This window comes from Zonotrichia leucophrys, unplaced genomic scaffold, assembly GCF_028769735.1.
Source record: "Zonotrichia leucophrys gambelii isolate GWCS_2022_RI unplaced genomic scaffold, RI_Zleu_2.0 Scaffold_64_270646, whole genome shotgun sequence".
NCBI classification, from domain to species: Eukaryota; Metazoa; Chordata; class Aves; order Passeriformes; family Passerellidae; genus Zonotrichia; species Zonotrichia leucophrys.
Window position 1 is genome coordinate 78,622 of NW_026992269.1, and position 18,927 is coordinate 97,548.

Below are 18,927 nucleotides of genomic sequence, written 5' to 3' on the forward strand. Positions count from 1 at the left end.
TCCGTGCTTAACAACACAGTCCCGCCCTTAGTAACCGCCAGCCAATCGTTGAAGCGGCCGCGCCCGTCTGTAGCAACCAAGTCCCGCCCTTAGCAACCATCAGCCAATCGCTGCTGACAGTTTGACAGCTTTTGGCAACCGAGTTCCGCCCATGGCAACCGTTCACCAATGGCAGCTACCCTCAGAAATCAAACCCCACCCATAGCAACCGCCGCCAAATCGCTTCCGTTATCAGACATCGAGCCCCGCCCCTAGCAACCCTTCAACCAATCGTTTATTCTCTCCTGAGCTAAACTCCACCCCTGGCACCTGCTCGCCCAATCGCTGCGGCCAGTTCTCCCGCCCTTGGCAACCAAGCCCCGCCCTCCTTAGCAACTCGCTTTTCGCGCCACACCAAAGCATGAAGGGAAGCATCCCCCTTCCCGCAAAGCATTGTGGGATATACTCCCCCTCCGCGCGCCGCCATGGTTTTTTTTTTTTTTTTTTGCCCCGGCCGCCATTTTGGCCTGGTGCCTCAGTTTCCCTGACAAGAAAAACGCCAATTTCAGAGGATTTTAAACATTTTTATTTCCCCGACGGGCTTGGGGGGGTATCCGGGTAATCCTCCTTGAGGAATCCCCGGTACAAACGGCGCATCCGAGCCACCTCAGCAGCGGGGGGCTGCTGCCACTCATACCAGGGGTACCAGGCCCGGCCCGGCTCCCTCAGCGCCGGCGCCGGGGGAGTTTTGCCCACGGCCGCGTGTTGGTTGGAGAAATCCTCCTCAGGAACCGGCACAAAAGGGACCTGGAGCCACAGGAGACCTGGGGAGGGGAGATTAAAGGGTTTGGGGGACGCCCAGCAGGGTTGGGAATGGTTAAACTTTGGGGTTTGGGGTTTACCGTGGTCCTGGGCCTGGGCGATGGCCTGGGAGAGGCGTTTGTGCTGCTTCATGCAGATCCCTGAGGGGAAAAGGGACAAAGGGACACACAGAGGTGGCACCAAGGACACAAAGGTGACCTCAAGGACACAAAGGTGACCCAAGGTGTGCCCTCACCTGTGTGGATGGGGTGGAAAATGACACCGGAGTGGGGACAGATGAACTGGTCCAGCAGCTTCACATTCTGCAGGGTAGGAAAGTGGGGTGAAAACAATTAAAAAATGGATAAAAAAGACTAAATAGAGAGTAAGAACAGAGTTTAAAAAGGGGGAAAATAAAGGGAAAGGAAATAAAGAAAAAGAAAGGGAACAATAAAGAGGGAAAAGGGAGCAGAAGGAAAAGATGGAATGGGGGCCAACGCAGCCCCCCTAAATTTGCCCAAAATCTGCCAGAACTCACCCGAAAATCCACGAGCAGGTTCCGGTCCCGGCAGATGGGGCAGGGGTTCCCCACAGGCCTCCCCCGGCGCTGGGGAGAAGGGATGAGAAAGCCCCAGTAAATCCCAGTAACACCTAAAATGTCCCAGTGCCTCCCAGAAACCCCCAACACATCCCAGCGTCCCCAAAAGTGCCATTGAGAGGCCTCAATTGTCCCCAAGATGCCCCCAGGGCCCCCCAAAATGGCACCTGAGGTTCCTCAAGAGCCCCCAAAATGCCCCCAGTGCCCTCCCAGTGCTCCCAGTGCTCACCAGGCAGGCCTTGCGGGGGCTCTGGGGGGGCACGGAGCCCTTGTGGTTGCGCCGGTAGCCGTGCCACACCGGCCTGTCCCCGTAGGTGGCCCGGTACTCTGTGTGGGGACATTTTTGGGAAGATTTTAAGGGGTTTTGGGGCTCCAAAATTCCCCAAAAATTCCCCTCACACCCCACACAAACCAACCTTCGCTCTCCAGGTACTCCCAGGGTCGCTCCTGGTAGGGGGAGGGGGCGGCTGGGGGGTCCTTGGGGGTCTCCTTGGGGGCCTCCTGGGTGCTGCAAAAGCGGGGGAGGATCTGGGGAGAAGTTATGACGTCATAGATGTGATCACAGCAACGACATCGCACGTAGGCTGGACCCTCGCTTCCCTCTCATCGCCCGACCCTCGGAAGTGACGTCAGCGACGCCTGCTATGACGTCACGCTGCTAGCCCTAAAATAGCCCGTAGCGCGATATGACATCACCGCAATGCGGAAAATGACGTAACGCCTAAGAAAAGACCACGCCCCGCACCCACGCGCCCCCTAGCGGGGAATTAAAACCCCGTGACGTCACTCGCCCCGCCCCGCCGCACGTGGCGCGCGCTGCCCTTTCCCCCCATCACGTCCCGTTTTTTCCCCCCTCTTCCAAATTCCCGGTGCTTCCTTCCGCCGCTCCCCGCCCTCACCTGAGCCCACCGCGGGCTCCTCACGCCTCCCGCCACCCTCAGCGCCGCCGCCGCCAGGGCCAGCGCCATCTTCCCGCCTCTCCTTTACGCCCCGCCCCTCGCCTCTCCCTCATGGCGGGGCGGGGCTCCGCCATCTTTGCCGCGAAGCCACGCCCCTCTCCTTCACAAGTCGCGCATGCGCAGCGCGCTCCCCACGCCCTCCCCGAATTAAAACTGCGCCACACGGCCCGCGGACAATGGCGGGCGGCAGCCGCGCGTGCGCGGTGGGGACCCCGCGCAGGCGCAGTTGGGCGGCTTAACGGGCGGGAGGCGTGGCCAGCGCGCGGCGGGGGGCGTGGCGAGGCGCGGGGCGTGCCGGGTATAAAATGTCGCGCCCGGTGGTGCCGCCGCCATTCTGAAGGCTGGTGGAGGTGAGTAAAGAGCTGCGCTGGGCCGGGGCTTTGCGGGCGGGGAAGGGGGCGCGGGGGGTTTTTTCCCCTTTTTTTGGCTTTGAGTGGGCTCTAGAAGCGCCACACATCGTTTATGTGGGGAAAAACGCGGCTTGCCCCGTCCCAGAGCCCCTCCGGGGCCGCCGCCGCCCTCACGTTGCCTCCGAGGTGAGCCCCCCCCCCCCCCCCCCAAGGGCGTTTCCTCGATGTTTTTTTTCCTTTTTCCCCGCTTTAAAGCTCTAAATTCTCCCCGGGGATAACAGCTTCTAATCGTTTCGTGTCTTTTCTTCTTCGCTTCTAATTTCTTTTTTTTTCAATTTTTTTCCCTTTTTTTTTATCGTTATGCCCATCCCCCACCTTCCCCCCCCCTTTTATTTTTCCTTTCCCCCGCTCCAGGTTTGGTTGGTCTTGAGAGACGCCGTCGCCTTTACCACGAGAGAACAAACCAATACAAACAATACAAAATACAATACAAAACGCGAACAAAACAACAAAAATATATAAATATACAACAAAGAGGGGAAGGAAAAACCAGGTTTTCTCTCCCCCTTTGCCGTGAAGAGCCGCCGCAGCCTCTCCGTCCTTTGGACCGTCCTTGGAAGCCGTTCCAAACCCGAAGGAAACTGCCACTTTAAAAAACATATTTCCCTCTTCTTTCCCTAAAACAAAACAAAGGCAAAACCCACTTTTTTTTCGAGCAGAAAAAAAAAAAACCCAGGCAACTTTTTTTTTTTTCATTATTATTTTTTGGTTTCTAGCTCGACCAGTTAAGCTCGATCCACTCCTTTAGGGCTTTAAAAAATAAGAAAACCCAAGGAAAACAAAAAAAAACTTAAAAATATACCCAAAATACCCGTCAAGCTGCAAAAAAAAAGTTGCTGCGTTTTTTTAAAGCCATGATTAAAAACAAACGAATTTTTTGGCTTTAACACCACCTCCAAATGCCAAAATCCAAACCTTGAAGCGCTGTCGGCTGAGAAAAAAAATTGGATAGTAAGTGTTGAATTTTCAGCAGGCTCCCCCCTTACCCTTTAAAAAATACAAGAAAAAAACCCTTTAAAAAGTTATTTGTCACAAAGAGCAAAAATAATGGGAGGAAGAACCCCCCCCGTGTGCTTGAGGAGGACGTGGGCTGTGCCTAAAGGTGGTGAAAATGGAAATTTTGGGGGGATTTCGGGAGAAAAAAGCGGTTTCGGAGGAGGAGGAGGGGTCCACGAGCAGCTCCCACGGTTTAAAAAAACAAAACAAAAACCCAAAACCCGCAAAAAAACCTCCCCAAAAAGCTGGAAAATGGCCCCAAAAACCCGAGAAAAACTAATGGCGCGGTGGGGGAGACGGAATTCGGGGAATTTTGGGAATTTTCGGGGCATTCCCGGCGAGCAATCTGTACATAAAGATTGCAAAAAAAAATAGACAAAAAAATCCAAAAAATTAGGGGGGGGGGGAAAGGGAGGAAAAAACCGCGCGGGGCTGGGGCTGGGGGGGGAAAGGTTGGAAATTACAAAAAAACCAAGCTGATTTCTTTCCTATTTTTATTTTTTAGGTGCCATTTTAGGATTGTTTTTTGCGCTGAGAAACGCGGGGTGGGGTGGGGGTGGGGGGGGTGAGGAAAGGTTAAATTCGAGCTTTTCGGTGGGGAATTTTTGGGATTGGGGTAAAATTCCGGTGGGGGGGTCGCAATCTAGCAATAAAGATTGCTAGGCAGGCCGAGCTTTGCCCAAATTCTGCATTTTTTCCCTCAGAAATTCACTTTAAAGCGTTTCCCCCCCCCCCCTTCCCCTCAGAGCCTTTCTAGGGCAGCTCCAAAATGGCGGCCGCGCTTTGTTTGCCGCCATCCGCGCTTTTTCCCCTCAGAATTCCGCGGCTTTCGCGGGGGTTTTTATTCCAGCTCTGACCCCCCCGGTTATTTCTTAACCCCCCCCCGCTTTAAATTCTTTAATTTTGGTGGGGTTTAACCCGAATCCGGGGGTTTTTTTAGGATTTTTTGAGGGGGGAAAACGGGTTTGACGCGGTTCTCTTTGTCGCTCGTGTCTGTGTGTCGTGCCTCCCCCCCCGCCCCCCCCCGCGCTTTTTAAACCCTCAAAAATTCCTCAAAAATGTCTCAAAATTCCTTTTAAACTCCCGAATTTGAGGGGTTTTATCCTCAGCTGTAAAATGGCGCCGAGGCCTCGTTGTTGATGCCCCTCCCACTCTGGGGCCCCCCTTAAAATTCCATTTTTTTACCACCTCAAATCCCTTTTTATTCCCTAAAATCCCCTTTTTAACCCCCCCTTTCCACCCGCAGGACCCACAAAATCCTCTTTTTTCCCCCTTTTTTCCACAGGATTTTGATTATTTTTGGTGTTTTCTCTTTTCCCGTTTTTGAGGGGGGGATTTCAGGGGGGTTTTGGGGAATTTGGGAGTGTCCTGGAGCCTTTGATAACCTTGAATTTATCAATTTATCGTGACAGGGAAATGCTACCACTGGGCTTCACCCCCCTTTCCTCACACACACCAAAACCAACCAAAAAAAACCCAAAAAAACAAAAAAAAATCGGAATTTTGGGAGGGAGAACACCCCCAAAACTCCATTTTTTTCCCGATTTTCAATGGTTTTGCCCCGTTTTTGCAGCTTAGGAAGCTTTACTTCAGCAAAGGGAGGGAACAGCCACAACCCGGGTAAGCAAAAAAATCCTTTTTTTTTTTTTTTTTTTTTTTTTGTTTTTTTTTTTTTTTTTGGGGCTTAATTCCATTTCACGGCCTTTGGATGCAGGGTTTTCAAACGTGCAAAAAATTCCCTTTTTTCCCCCTTTTCCCTCTCCTGGTGCATGCGGCAGTCGGGAGTTGGGCTTTTCCTCCTTTTTTATCCTCAAATTTTCACAGATTTGGGTAAAAAACCTCCGAGATCCCTCATGAAAATTCACATTTTTTAATCAATAAACCCATTTATTTGGCATTAATTCCTCCCTTTTCTCCCCAGTGGTAGCATTTCCTATTTATGGGGGGCATCAGCAGCTCCCCCCTTAAATCCCCCTCCAAAAAAATCCATTTTTTTGGGGGTAAAACCAGTCAAAAAATGCTGAAAAATCCCAATTTTGGGGGGGTAAAACCAGTCAAAAAATGCTGAAAAATCCCAATTTTTGGGGGGGTAAAACCAGTCAAAAAATGCTGAAAAATCCCAATTTTCGGGGGTAAAACCAGTCAAAAAATGCTGAAAAATCCCAATTTTCGGGGGTAAAACCAGTCAAAAAATGCTGAAAAATCCCAATTTTTGAGGGGGTAAAACGAGTCAAAAAATGCTGGAAAATCCCAATTTTGGGGAGGGGGGGTCAGGCCTTGACCCAGCCCTCAATGAAAGAGTTCGGATTTGCCCCCCCCTTTAAAAATTGAATTTTTTCCCTTTTTTGGGGGAAATTTTGGGGACCCCCAGGTCCTTTAAAGGGGGGATGACCCCAAAAATTAAGGGGGGACCCCAAAATCCATTTTGGGGGGGGGGGATTTTGCCCCTCCCCCATTGCTGGGACCCCCCCATGGGGGGTTTTGGTTCCCCCCCGTTCATTTTGGGGGGGTCAAAGGTCACAGTGAGAATTTGGGGTTAAACCTCCCAATTTTGGGGTTCAATCTCCCAATTTTGGGATTATTTTTGGGGAATTTCTGCTGCTTTAACTTTTCCTTGTGTCTTTGCAGAGGGGACTGCTGACCCCCCTAATTAATCTCTTTAATTAATTAATTAACACTGGGGGGGGGACTCAATGCTTCCCATGCTCTGGGTGCTGTCCCCACCTCAAAAATTTCAATTTTTCACCCCAAAACTGGAGATTTTTGGATTTTTTAGAGGTTTTAAGCTCAAAAATCCTCCCCAGCTCCTCCCCGTGCCCTCATTAAGGAAACTGGGTCATAATGAGGCGCTAATTAGCGGTGATTAATGACGTCAGAGCCTGAAACCCCCCCAGGAAGGGAGGGAGGGCCCTGATTGAGCGTCGGGTCATTAACGGGGGGGTTTGGCCTTAATTAATGAGGTGTTAATTAATGCTTGCTTCATTAGTCAGAGGGTTTAATTAGGGCCTGGGCTTTGGGGGGGGATGTGACACCCCAAATGTGGCCCCTCGTTAATTGGCAGCTCATTAATTAACCCCTGGTTAATGAACCTGGGGCAGGGATGTGCTTGGGGAGCCCCCCCTGCACCCTCTGCTCGTAATTAACAAAAAAATTAATGAATTTATGAGGGAAAATGGTGACAATGACACATTTTTATCTCTTTTTGTTTATTAATGAGTTTAATTAACTTTAAAATTAAAAATTTAACGAGGGGAAAACTCGGGGTTTGTGTCCCCCCCATGGTGTGACCCCAAATCCTCATCCCCAGTGCTGACATTGCAATTAATTGATTTATTAATTAATAAATCGGCTAATTGGATTGACAGCAGAGGGGAGGGGGGGCTGGGACTCCCCTGGGACCTTTTTGGGGTCGTTTTTCAGATTTTTGGGGTCATTTTTCTCCTTTTTGGGGTCATTTTCCAGCATTTTGGGGTGAATTTCTGAGGTTTTGGAGTTGATTTCCCATTTCTGGTTTTAAATTCTCATTTTTATTGTGGTTTTCCATAATTTTAGGGTCAATTTTCAGCTTTTTGGGGTCATTTTTCTCATTTTTGGGGTCATTTTCCAGCATTTTGGGGTGAATTTCTGAGGTTTTGGAGTTGATTTCCCATTTTTGGGTTTTATTTCTCACTTTTATTGTGGTTTTTTATAATTTTAGGGTCGATTTTCAGCTTTTTGGGGTCATTTTCCAGCATTTTGGGGTGAATTTCTGAGGTTTTGGAGTTGATTTCCAATTTCTGGTTTTAAATTCTCATTTTTATTGTGGTTTTCCATAATTTTAGGGTCAATTTTCAGCTTTTTGGGGTCATTTTCCTGCTTTTTGGGGTCATTTTCCAGCATTTTGGGGTGAATTTCTGAGGTTTTGGAGTTGATTTCCCATTTTTGGGTTTTATTTCTCACTTCTATTGTGATTTTCTATAATTTTAGGGTCGATTTCCAACTTTTTGGGGGATTTTCCTGCTTTTTGGGGTCATTTTCCAGGATTTTGGGGTCAATTTCTGAGGTTTTGGAGTTGATTTCCAATTTCTGGTTTTAAATTCTCATTTTTATTGTGGTTTTCTATAATTTTAGGGTCGATTTCCAACTTTTTGGGGTCATTTTCCTGCTTTTTGGGGTCATTTTCCAGAATTTTGGGGTCATTTTTTGGCATTTTGGGGTGAATTTCTGAGGTTTTGGAGTTGATTTCCCATTTCTGGTTTTAAATTCTCATTTTTATTGTGGTTTTCCATAATTTTAGGGTCGATTTCCAACTTTTTGGGGTCATTTTCCTGCTTTTTGGGGCCTATTTCCAGCTTTTAAATTCTGATTTCCTGCTTTTTAAAGCTCTTTTCCATCTTGGGGGCAATTTCCAGTTCTTTGAGGTTGAATTCCCATTTTTTCATGTTATTTTCCCATTTTTCGTGTTATTTTCCCATTTTTAGTGTTATTTTCCCATTTTCAGTGTTATTTTCCCATTTTTAATGTTATTTTCCCATTTTTTTGGTGTTATTTTCCCATTTTTAATGTTATTTTCCCATTTTCAGTGTTATTTTCCCATTTTTTTAGTGTTATTTTCCCATTTTTTAGTGTTATTTTCCCATTTTCAGTGTTATTTTCCCATTTTTAATGTTATTTTCCCATTTTTTTAGTGTTATTTTCCCATTTTTAGTGTTATTTTCCCATTTTTAGTGTTATTTTCCAGCTTTTTGGGGTGATTTCCCAGTTTTTAGGGCTGATTTCCCATTTTTGGGGCAGAATTTTGTGATTTTGGGGTGATTTTCCAGCTTTTTGAGGCCTATTTGCAGTTTTTGGTGTAATTCCCACATTTTTAGGATGATTTCCAATATTTGATATTTTCCCACCATTTCTAATTCATTTCCCTCATTTTCAGATCCATTTCCTGCCTTGATTTCCTTTTTTTCGGGTTGAATTCTTGAATTTTCTGGGTTTGTTTTCCACTCCTTTGGGTTCATTTCCTCGTTTTAGGTTTCTTTTCCATCTTTTATTTCAATTTCTCATTTTCAGCATTGATTTCCCACATTTGGGGTGATTTTTGAGGTTGATTTCCTCATTTTTAGAGCAAATTTCCCTCTTTAATACCAATTTCCCCTCAGCTCTCATTTCACCCCTGCAATTTTTATATTCCATTATTTTATCACCAATCCCTGCTCCTGACCTTGGTTTTCCCTTTATTTTTCCTTTTATTTTTCCCTTTATTTTCCCCTTTAATTTTCCCCTTTATTTATTTTCCCCTTTATTTTCCCTTTTATTTTTCCCATTATTTTTCCCCTTTATTTTCCTATTTTTACCAATTTTGTTTCTTTTTTTTTCCTATTTTTCCCCATATTTTCCCCCATTTTCCCCCCTTTTTTCCATTTTTCTCCCCATTTTCCCCCCTTTTTTCTTCCATTTTGTTCCATTTTCCCCCATTTTTCTCCCATTTTTTCTCCCATTTTTTTCTCCTTTTTCCCCCATTTTTCCCTTATTTTCCTCCCCATTTTTCCCCATATTTTCTCCCAATTCTTCTCCCATTTTCTGTCATATTTTCCCCCATATTTTCCCCATTTTTCTCTCATTTTCTCCCCATATTTTCCCTCCTTTTCCCCCCCATATTTTTCCATTTTCCTACATTTTTCTCCCCATTTTCCTCCCATTTTCCCCCAATTTTTTTTCCATTTCCCCCCTATCTTTTCCCCATTTTCTCCGTATTTTTCTCCCTATTTTTTTCCATTTTCCCCCATTTTTTCTCCCCATTTTATTTCCATTTTCCTCCATTTTCCCCCCTTTTTTCACCCAATTTTCCCCATATTTTCCCCATTTTTCTCCCCATTTTCCTCACATTTTTCCCAATTTTCCCCCATATATTCCCCCCTTTTTCCCCCATATATCCCCCCCTATTTCCCCCCATTTTTCTCCCCATTTTTCCCAATTTTTCCCCATTTCCCCCCATATATTCCCCCATTTTTTCCCCCAATTTTCCCCATATATTTCCCCCATTTTTCACCCATTTTTCACCCATTTTTCACCCAATTTTCCCCATATATTCCCCCCTATTTTCCCCCTTTTTTTTTCAATTTTTTCCCATATATTCCCCCCTTTTTTCACCCAATTTTCACCTAATTTCCCCATATATCCCTCCTATTTCCCCCCATTTTTCTCCCCATTTTTCCCAATGTTTCCCCATTTCCCCCATATATTCCCCCCTTTTTCCACCCATTTTTCACCCAATTTTCCCCATAAATTCCCCCTATTTTCCCCCATTTTTTCAAGTTTTCCCCATATATTCCCCCATTTTTCTCCCCATTTTCCTCACTTTTTTCCCAATTTTTCTCCCATTTTCCCCAATTTTTTTTCAAATTTTCCCCATATATTCCCCCATTTTTCACCCAATTTTTCCCATATTTTCCCCCCTATTTTCCCCCATTTTTCTCCCCATTTTTCCCAATTTTTCCCCATTTTCCCCCATATATTCCCGCCTTTTTTCACCCAATTTTCCCCATATTTTTCCCTATTTTCCTCACATTTTTCCCAATTTTTCCCCATATTTTCCCCATTTTTCTCTCCATTTTCCTCACATTTTTCCCAATTTTTCTCCCATTTCCCCATATATTCCCGCCTGTTTTCCCCCTTTTTTCACCCATTTTTCCCTCATTTCCCCCCTATTTTCCCCCATATTTTCCCCATTTTTCACCCAATTTTCCCCATATATTCCCCCCTATTTTCCCCCATTTTTTTCAATTTTTTCCCCATATATTTCCCCCATTTTTTCCCCATTTTTCTCCTGATTTTCCTCACATTTTTCCCAATTTTTCTCCCATTTTCCCCCATATATTTCCCCCTTTTTTCACCCATTTTTCACCCAATTTTCCCCATATATTCCCCCCTATTTTCCCCCATTTTTCCCAATTTTTCTCGCATTTCCCCCCATATATTCCCCCTTTTTTCACCAAATTTTCCCCCATATTTTCCCCAATTTTTCCCCTATTTTTCCCCCATTTTTCTCCCCATTTTTCCCAATTTTTCTCCCATTTCCCCCCCTATTTCTCCCCTTTTTTCCCCCAATTTTCCCCATATTTTTCCTCATTTTTCTCCCATTTTCCCACATTTTTCCCAATTTTTCCCCCATTCTTTCCCCCCATTTTCCTCACATTTTCCCCAATTTTTCTCCCATTTCCCCCCATATATTCCCCCCTTTTTCCCCCATTTTTTTTCAATTTTTCCCCCCCAATTTCCCCCATTTTTCCCCCCATTTTTCCCCCATTTTCCCCAATTTTTCCCATTTTTTCCCCATATATTTCCCCCTTTTTTCACCCAATTTTCCCCATATATTCCCCCATATTTTCCCCCTTTTTTCTCTCCATTTTCCTCACATTTTTCCCAATTTTTCACCCAATTTTCCCCATATTTTCCCCAATTTTTCTCCCATTTCCTCCCATATATTCCCCCCTTTTTCCCCCATTTTTCCCCATATATTCCCCCCTTTTTTCACCCAATTTTCCCCATATTTTCCCCCCTTTTTCCCCCCATTTTCCCCAATTTTTCCCATATATTCCCCCATATTTTCCCCCATTTTTTTTCAATTTTTCCCCCATATATTTCCCCCTTTTCCCCCTTTTCCCCCCTATTTTCCCCCATTTTTTTCAAATTTTCCCTGTATATTCCCCCTTTTTTCACCCATTTTTCACCCAATTTTTCCCATATTTTCCCCCTATTTTCCCCCCATTTTTTTTCAAATTTTCCCCGTATATTCCCCCATTTTTCTCCCATTTTCCCCCATATATTCCCCCCTTTTTTCACCCAATTTTCCCCATATTTTCCCCCCTTTTTTCCCCTTTTTTTCCCATATATTCCCCCATATATTTCCCCCATTTTCTCCCAATTTTTTCCCCATTTTTCCCCATATATTTCCCCCTTTATTCACCCTTTTTTCACCCAATTTTCCCCATATTTTCCCCAATTTTTCCCCATATTTTCCCCCATTTTTCTCCCCATTTTCCTCACATTTTTCCCAATTTTTTCCCATTTTCCCCCATATATTCCCCCCTTTTTTCACCCATTTTTCCCCCTATTTTCCCCAATTTTCCCCATATATTCCCCCTATTTTCCCCCATTTTTTTCAATTTTTTCCCCATGTATTCCCCCATTTTCCCCAATTTTCCCCATATATTCCCCCCTATTTTCCCCCATTTTTTCCCATATATTCCCCCATATATTCCCCCATTTTCCCATTTTTCCTCACATTTTTCCCATTTTTCCCAGCCCGCTCCTGCCATGGGCTCCGGCCCCATCGACCCCCGGGAGCTCCTGAAGGGCCTCGATTGTTTCCTGGGCCGGGATGGGGAGGTCAAAACCATGGACGGGATCTCCAAAATCTTCAGGTGAGACCCCAAACCCTCCTTTATTCACCTTTCCCACCTTTCTGTGCATTCCCATCCCTAATTGTGTTAATTGTGTTAATTAGCCTGATGAAGGACTCGCAGAAGATGGTGAGCCGCTGCATTTACCTGAACATCCTCCTGCAGACCCGCGCCCACGACATCCTCAACAAGTCAGCAAAATTCGATTTTTAATTCCATTTTTGGGGATTTTGGGTGGGTTTGGGTGGGTTTGAGGTTTTCCTGGCCAGAATTTTCCAAAATTCCCGTTTTTTTCCCTCATATTTAGTCCTTAAGCCAAGCAAGCACAGAAAAAATCAGATTTTTGAAGTTTTTCCTGGATGGATCTCTCCAAAATTCCAAATTTTTCCCCTCAGGTTTCATCCTCAACAAGTGAGCACATGGAAAATTGGATTTTAATTCCATTTTTGGGGATTTTGGGTGGGTTTGGGTGGGTTTGAGGTTTTCCTGGATGGATCTTTCCAAAATTCCCACTTTTTTTCCCTCACAATTTATCCTTAAGCCAAGTGAGCACATGGAAAAATTGGATTTTTGAGGGGATTTTGGGTGGTTTTGAGGTTTCTTGACCAGACCTTTCCAGAATTTCAACTTTTTCCCCTCACAATTTATCCTTAAACCAAGTGAGCACAGAAAAAATTGGATTTTTGAGGGGATTTTTAGATTTTTCCTGGATGGATCTCTCCAAAATTCCAACTTTTTCCCCTCAGGTTTCATTCTCAGGCCAAGTAAGCACATGGAAAAATTGGAATTTTTGAGGAATTTTGGGAACTTTTGGGTGGATTTGAGGTTTTTCCCGGCCAGATCTTTCCAAAATTCCAAATTTTTTCCCTCATATTTAGTCCTTAAGCCAAGCAAGCACATGGAAAAATTGGATTTTTGAGGTTTTTCCTAGATGGATCTCTCCAAAATTCCAACTTTTTCCCCTCAGGTTTCATCCTCAACAAGTCAGCAAAATCGGATTTTTAATTCCATTTTTGGGGAATTTGGGTGGGTTTGAGGTTTTCCCAGCCAGAATTTTCCAAAATTCCAATTTTTTCCCCTCAGGTTTCATTTTCAGGCCAAGCAAGCCCAGAGAAAATCTGATTTTTGAGAGGATTTTGGAGAAATTTTGGGTGGATTTGAGGTTTTTCCGGGATGGATCCTTCTGGAATTCCAATTTTTTCCCCTCACATTTTATCCTCAGGCCAAGTAAGCACAGGGAAAATTGGATTTTAATTCCATTTTTGGGGAATTTTGGGTGGATTTGAGGTTTTCCCGGCCAGATCTTTCCAAAATTCCAATTTTTTCCCCTCACATTTTATCCTTAAGCCAAGCAAGCACATGGAAAAATTGGATTTTTGGGTGGATTTTGAGGTTTTTCCTGGCCAGAATTTTCCAAAATTCCAATTTTTTCCCCTCACATTTCATCCTTAAGCCAAGTGAGCACAGGGAAAAATTGGATTTTTGAGGGAAATTTGGGTGGGTTTGAGATTTTCCTGGCCAGAATTTTCCAAAATTCCAATTTTTTCCCCTCACATTTTATCCTTAAGCCAAGTAAGCACAGAAAAAATTGGAATTTTGAGAGGATTTTTAGATTTTCCTGGATGGATCTTTCCAAAATTCCAATTTTTTCCCTCAAGTTCATCAGGACCCAGTAATGATGAAAAACTGATTTATTTTGGATTTTGGGTGTATTTTGGCCGATTTTGACGGGGTTTTTTTTGAACTTTTGGTAGATTCAGGAAGATTTTGACAGAATAAATGTTTTCCTGCCTGAATCCGGACAAAATTCCAAATTTTTTCCCTCAGATTCATCCAGACTTAGTACACATGGAAAAACTGATTTATTTTGGATTTTGGGTGTATTTTGGCAGATTGTGACAGGATTTTTTTTGAACTTTTGGTAGATTCAGGAAGATTTTGACAGAATAAAGGTTTTCTTCTGTGGACCTGGATAAAATTCCAAATTTTTTACCTCAGTAATGATGATGAAAAACTGATTTATTTTGGATTTTGGCTGTATTTTGGCCGATTTTGACGGGGTTTTTTTTGACCTTCTGGTAGATTTGTGCACATTTTAACAGAATAAATGTTTTCCTGCCTGAATCCGGACAAAATTCCAAATTTTTTCCCTCAGGTTCATCCAGACTTAGGAATCACATGGAAAAATGGATTTATTTTGGATTTTGGGTGTATTTTGGCCGATTTTGACGGGGTTTTTTTTGATCTTCTGGTAGATTTGTGCACATTTTAACAGAATAAACGTTTTCCTGCCTGAACCCGGACAAAATTCCAAATTTTTTCCCTCAGGTTCATCCAGACTTAGTACATGTGGAAAAACTGATTTATTTTGGATTTTGGGTGTATTTTGATGGGGATTTTTTTTGATATTCTGGTAGATTTTGGAAGATTTTGACAGAATAAATGTTTTCCTGTCTGGACCTGGATAAAATTCCAAATTTTTTCCCTCAGGTTCATCAGGGCCCAGTAATGATGATAAAAAATGGCTTTATTTTGGATTTTGGGTGTATTTTGGCCGATTTTGACGGGGTTTTTTTTGATGTTCTGGTAGATTTGTGCACATTTTGACAGAATAAATGTTTTCCTGCCTGAATCTGGATAAAATTCCAAATTTTTTCCCTCAGATTCATCCAGACTTAGTACACATGGAAAAACTGATTTATTTTGGATTTTGGGTGTATTTTGGCAGATTTTGATGAGATTTTTTTAAAATTTCAAGTACATTTCAGCAGATTTTAACAGAATAAAGGTTTTCCTGTCTGGATCTGGACAAAATTCCAAATTTTTTCCCTCAGATTCATCCAGACTTAGGAATCACATGGAAAAATGGCTTTATTTTGGATTTTGGGTGTATTTTGGCAGATTTTGACAGGATTTTTTTAAAATTTCAAGTACATTTCAGCAGTTTTTAACAGAATAAAGGTTTTCCTGTCTGGACCTGGACAAAATTCCAAATTTTTTCCCTCAGGTTCATCCGTAATCAGTAATGACATGGAAATAATGGATTTATTTTGGATTTTGGCTGATTTTGACGGGGTTTTTTTCTATCTGCTGGTAGATTCAGGAATATTTTGACAGAATTAAGGTTTTCCTGCCTGAACCTGGACAAAATTCCAAATTTTTTCCCTCAGATCCATCCAGACTTAGTACACATGGAAAAAACTGATTTATTTTGGATTTTGGGTGCATTTTGGCCGATTTTGATGGGATTTTTTTAAAATTTCAAGTTCATTTCAGCAGATTTTGACAGAATGAAGGTTTTTTCTGCCTGAACCTGGACAAAATTCCAAATTTTTTCCCTCAGGTTCATTTAAACTTAGTACATGTGGAAAAACTGATTTATTTTGGATTTTGGCTGTATTTTGGCAGATTTTGACGGGGTTTTTTTTGATCTTCTGGTAGATTTGGGCACATTTTAACAGAATAAAGGTTTTCCTGTCTGGACCTGGACAAAATTCCAAATTTTTTCCCTCAGGTTCATCAGGACCCAGTAATGATGATGAAAAACTGATTTATTTTGGATTTTGGCTGTATTTTGGCCGATTTTGACGGGGTTTTTTTTGACCTGCTGGTAGATTTGTGCACATTTTAACAGAATAAATGTTTTCCTGCCTGAATTTGGATAAAATTCCCGTTTTTCCCCTCAGGTTCATCCGCATCGGGGGCTACAAGCTGCTCAACACGTGGCTGACGGGCTCCAAGGCCGCCAACAACGTTCCCTTCCTGCAGCAGCTGCTGCTGACGCTGCAGCACCTCCCGCTCACCGTGGAGCACCTGAAACAGGTCTGGGCACCTGGGGGGCATTGGGGGACACCTGGGGGCATCTGGGGGGCATTTGGGGACATTGGGGGGCATTTGGGGACACTCAGAGTGGGTTTTGGGGACACTCAGAGTGGGATTTGTCCCGATCCAAAGTGACTTTTACCTCATTTGGGGGCACTCAGATGGCACCTGGGGACACTGGGGTGGCACCTGGGGACACTCAGAGTGGGATTTGTCCTGCTCTAAAGTGATTTTTGCCTCATTTAGAGTGATTTTTGTCACATCTAAAGTGATTTTTCCTCATTTAAAGCCCTTTCAGAGGCTTTGGGGACACTGGGGGGCGTTTGGGGACATCACAAGTGGCATTTGGGGACATCACAGGTGGCATTTGGGGACACCCAGAATGGGTTTTGTCTTATTTAAAGTGACTTATGTCTCATTTTAAAGCCCTTCCAGGGCCCTTGGGGGCACTCAGAGTGGGATTTGGGGACACTGGGATGGCATCTGGGGACACCCAGAATATGTTTTGCCTCATTTAAAGCCCTTCCAGGGCCCTTGGTGACATCACAGGTGGCACCTGGGGACACTGGGGTGGCACTTGGGGACACTCAGAGTTGGTTTTGTCCTGCTCTAAAGTGGGTTTTTTCTCATTTAAAGTGATTTTTGTATCATTGAAAGCCCTTCCAGGGCCCTTAGGGACACCTGGGTGGCATTTGGGGACATCACAGGTGGCATTTGGGGACACTCAGAGTGGGATTTGTCCTGCTCTAAAGTGATTTTTGTCTCATTTAGAGTGATTTTTGTATCATTGAAAGCCCTTCCAGGGCCCTTGGAGACACTGGGGTGGCATTTGGGGACACTCAGGCTGCATTTGGGGACATCACAGGTGGCATTTGGGGACACTGGGGGGCATTTGGGGACACTGGGGGGCATTTGGGGACACTCAGAGTGGGATTTGTCCCAATCCAAAGTGATTTTTGCCTCATTTAAAGTGATTTTGCCTCATTTAAAGCCCTTCCAGGGCCCTTGGGGGCACTCAGGTGGCACCTGGGGACACTGGGGTGTCAAAGTTGGTTTTGTCCTGCTCTAAAGTGGTTTTTGTCACATCTAAAGTGATTTTTGTATCATTGAAAGCCCTTCTAGGGCCCTTGGAGAGACTCAGGTGGCCCTTGGGGACACTGGGGGGCACTTGGGGACACTCAGAGTGGCATTTGGGGACATTGGGGACACCACAGGTGGCATTTGGGGACACTCCCGAGTGGGTTTGTCCTGCTCCAAAGTGATTTTTGTCACATCTAAAGTGATTTTTGCCTCATTTAAAGTGATTTTTGTCTCATTTAAAGCCCTTCCAGGGGATTTGGGGGCACTCAGATGGCATTTGGGGACACTGGGGGGCACCTGGGGGCATTTGGGGACACTGGGGGGACATGTGGGGACATCACAGGTGGCACTGGGGACACTCAGAGTAGGATTTGGGGACATTCAGGTGGCACTTTGGGATACTGGGGTGGCACTTGGGGACACTGGGGACATCACAGGTGGCACCTGGGGACATTCAGAGTGGGTTTTGTTCTGCTCCAAAGTGATTTTTGTCACATCTAAAGTGATTTTGCCTCATTTAAAGCCCTTCCAGAGGCTTTGGGGACACTGGGGTGGCACCTGGGGACACTGAGGTGGCATTTGGGGACATCACAGGTGGCACTTGGGGACACTGGGGGTATTTGAGGACACTGGGGGGGGGCATTTGGGGACACTCAGAGTTGGTCTGGTCCTGCTCTAAAGTGGTTTTTGTCTCATTTAAAGTGATTTTTGGCTCATTGGAAGCCCTTCCAGGGCCCTTAGGGACACTCGGCTGGCATTTGGAGGCACTCAGGTGGCACCTGGGGACACTGGGGTGGCACCTGGGGACACTCCAAGTGGGTTTTGTCCCCCTCTAAAGTGATTTTTGTCTCATTTGAAGCCCTTCCAGGGCCCTTGGGGACACTCAGAGTGGGATTTGGGAACATCACAGGTGGCATTTGGGGACACTCAGAGTGGGATTTGTCCCGATCCAAAGTGATTTTTGTCACATCTAAAGTGATTTTTGCCTCATTTAAAGTGATTTTCATCTCATTTAAAGCCCTTCCAGGAGATTTGGGGGCACTCAGATGGCATTTGGGGACACTGGGGGGCACCTGGGGGCATTTGGGGACACTGGGGGGCATTTGGGAACATCACAGGTGGCACTTGGGGACACTCAGAGTGGGATTTGGGGACATTCAGGTGGCACTTTGGGACACTGGGGTGGCATTTGGGGACATCACAGGTGGCACTTGGGGACGCTCAGAGTGGGTTTTGTGCCACTCCAAAGTGATTTTTGCCTCATTGAAAGCCCTTTCAGAGGCTTTGGGGACACTCAGGTGGCATTTGGGGACACCTGGGGGCACTTGGGGACATTTAGGCTGCATTTGGGGACATCCCAGGTGGCATTTGGGGACACCCAGAATATGTTTTACCTCATTTAAAGCCCTTCCAGGGCCCTTGGGGACACTCAGGTGGCACCTGGGGACACTGGTGTGGGTTTTGGGGACACTCAGAGTGGGTTTTGTCCTGGTCCAAAGTGATTTTTGCCTCATTGAAAGTCCTTTCAGAGGCTTTGGGGACACTCAGGTGGCACTTGGGGACATTGGGGACATCACAGGTGCCATTTGGGGACACTGGGATGGCACTTGGGGACACTCAGAATGTGTTTTGTCCCAATCCAAAGTGATTTTGCCTCATTTAAAGCCCTTCCAGGAGATTTGGGGACACTCAGATGGCACCTGGGGACACTGGGGGGGGCATTTGGGGACACTGGGGGGGCACCTGGGGACATCACAGGTGGCATTTGGGGATACTCAGAGTTGGTTTTGTCCCGGTCCAAAGTGATTTCTGTCTCATTTAAAGGGACTCTTGTCTCATTTAAAGTGATTTTGTCTCATTTTAAAGCCCTTCCAGGGCCCTTAGGGACACTCAGGTGGCATTTGGGG

The 18,927-nt window shown here is 45.1% G+C and overlaps 3 protein-coding genes across 3 annotated transcripts in view; 2 read left to right on the forward strand and 1 right to left on the reverse strand.

The window, feature by feature from the left end:
- Positions 1-18,927, forward strand: part of DHX16 (DEAH-box helicase 16) — a 116,927-nt gene that overhangs the window by 49,685 nt on the left and 48,315 nt on the right. The gene's annotated exons all lie outside the window — the stretch shown is intronic.
- MRPS18B (mitochondrial ribosomal protein S18B) lies at positions 543-2,395 on the reverse strand. Its single transcript, XM_064737501.1, has 7 exons — positions 2,278-2,395; positions 1,795-1,906; positions 1,608-1,705; positions 1,319-1,387; positions 1,037-1,103; positions 882-941; positions 543-803 (listed from the first exon to the last, which is right to left on the reverse strand). Exons 1-7 carry the CDS (start codon positions 2,344-2,346, stop codon positions 565-567), a joined length of 714 nt encoding a protein of 237 aa, XP_064593571.1. The 5' UTR covers positions 2,347-2,395; the 3' UTR covers positions 543-564.
- Positions 2,557-16,615, forward strand: PPP1R10 (protein phosphatase 1 regulatory subunit 10). Its single transcript, XM_064737480.1, has 7 exons — positions 2,557-2,687; positions 3,102-3,698; positions 5,317-5,363; positions 12,021-12,139; positions 12,223-12,309; positions 15,805-15,940; positions 16,598-16,615. The coding sequence occupies exons 4-7, from the start codon at positions 12,033-12,035 to the stop codon at positions 16,613-16,615; spliced, it is 348 nt and encodes a 115-aa protein (XP_064593550.1). The 5' UTR covers positions 2,557-2,687; positions 3,102-3,698; positions 5,317-5,363; positions 12,021-12,032.

What these genes read in the sequence shown, in the direction of transcription:
- PPP1R10 (XM_064737480.1), top strand. Translation starts at nt 12,033, where the DNA reads ATGGGCTCCGGCCCCATCGACCCCCGGGAGCTCCTGAAGGGCCTCGAT. An exon ending in GGGATCTCCAAAATCTTCAG is followed by an intron (nt 12,140 to 12,222) that starts GTGAGACCCCAA and finishes TGTGTTAATTAG; the next exon opens with CCTGATGAAGGACTCGCAGA. An exon ending in GCCCACGACATCCTCAACAA is followed by an intron (nt 12,310 to 15,804) that starts GTCAGCAAAATT and finishes TTTTCCCCTCAG; the next exon opens with GTTCATCCGCATCGGGGGCT.
- MRPS18B (XM_064737501.1), bottom strand. Translation starts at nt 2,346, where the DNA reads ATGGCGCTGGCCCTGGCGGCGGCGGCGCTGAGGGTGGCGGGAGGCGTG. An exon ending in ACCTGCTCGTGGATTTTCGG is followed by an intron (nt 1,104 to 1,318) that starts GTGAGTTCTGGC and finishes CCTACCCTGCAG; the next exon opens with AATGTGAAGCTGCTGGACCA. An exon ending in CGCCCAGGCCCAGGACCACG is followed by an intron (nt 804 to 881) that starts GTAAACCCCAAA and finishes TCCCCTCCCCAG; the next exon opens with GTCTCCTGTGGCTCCAGGTC.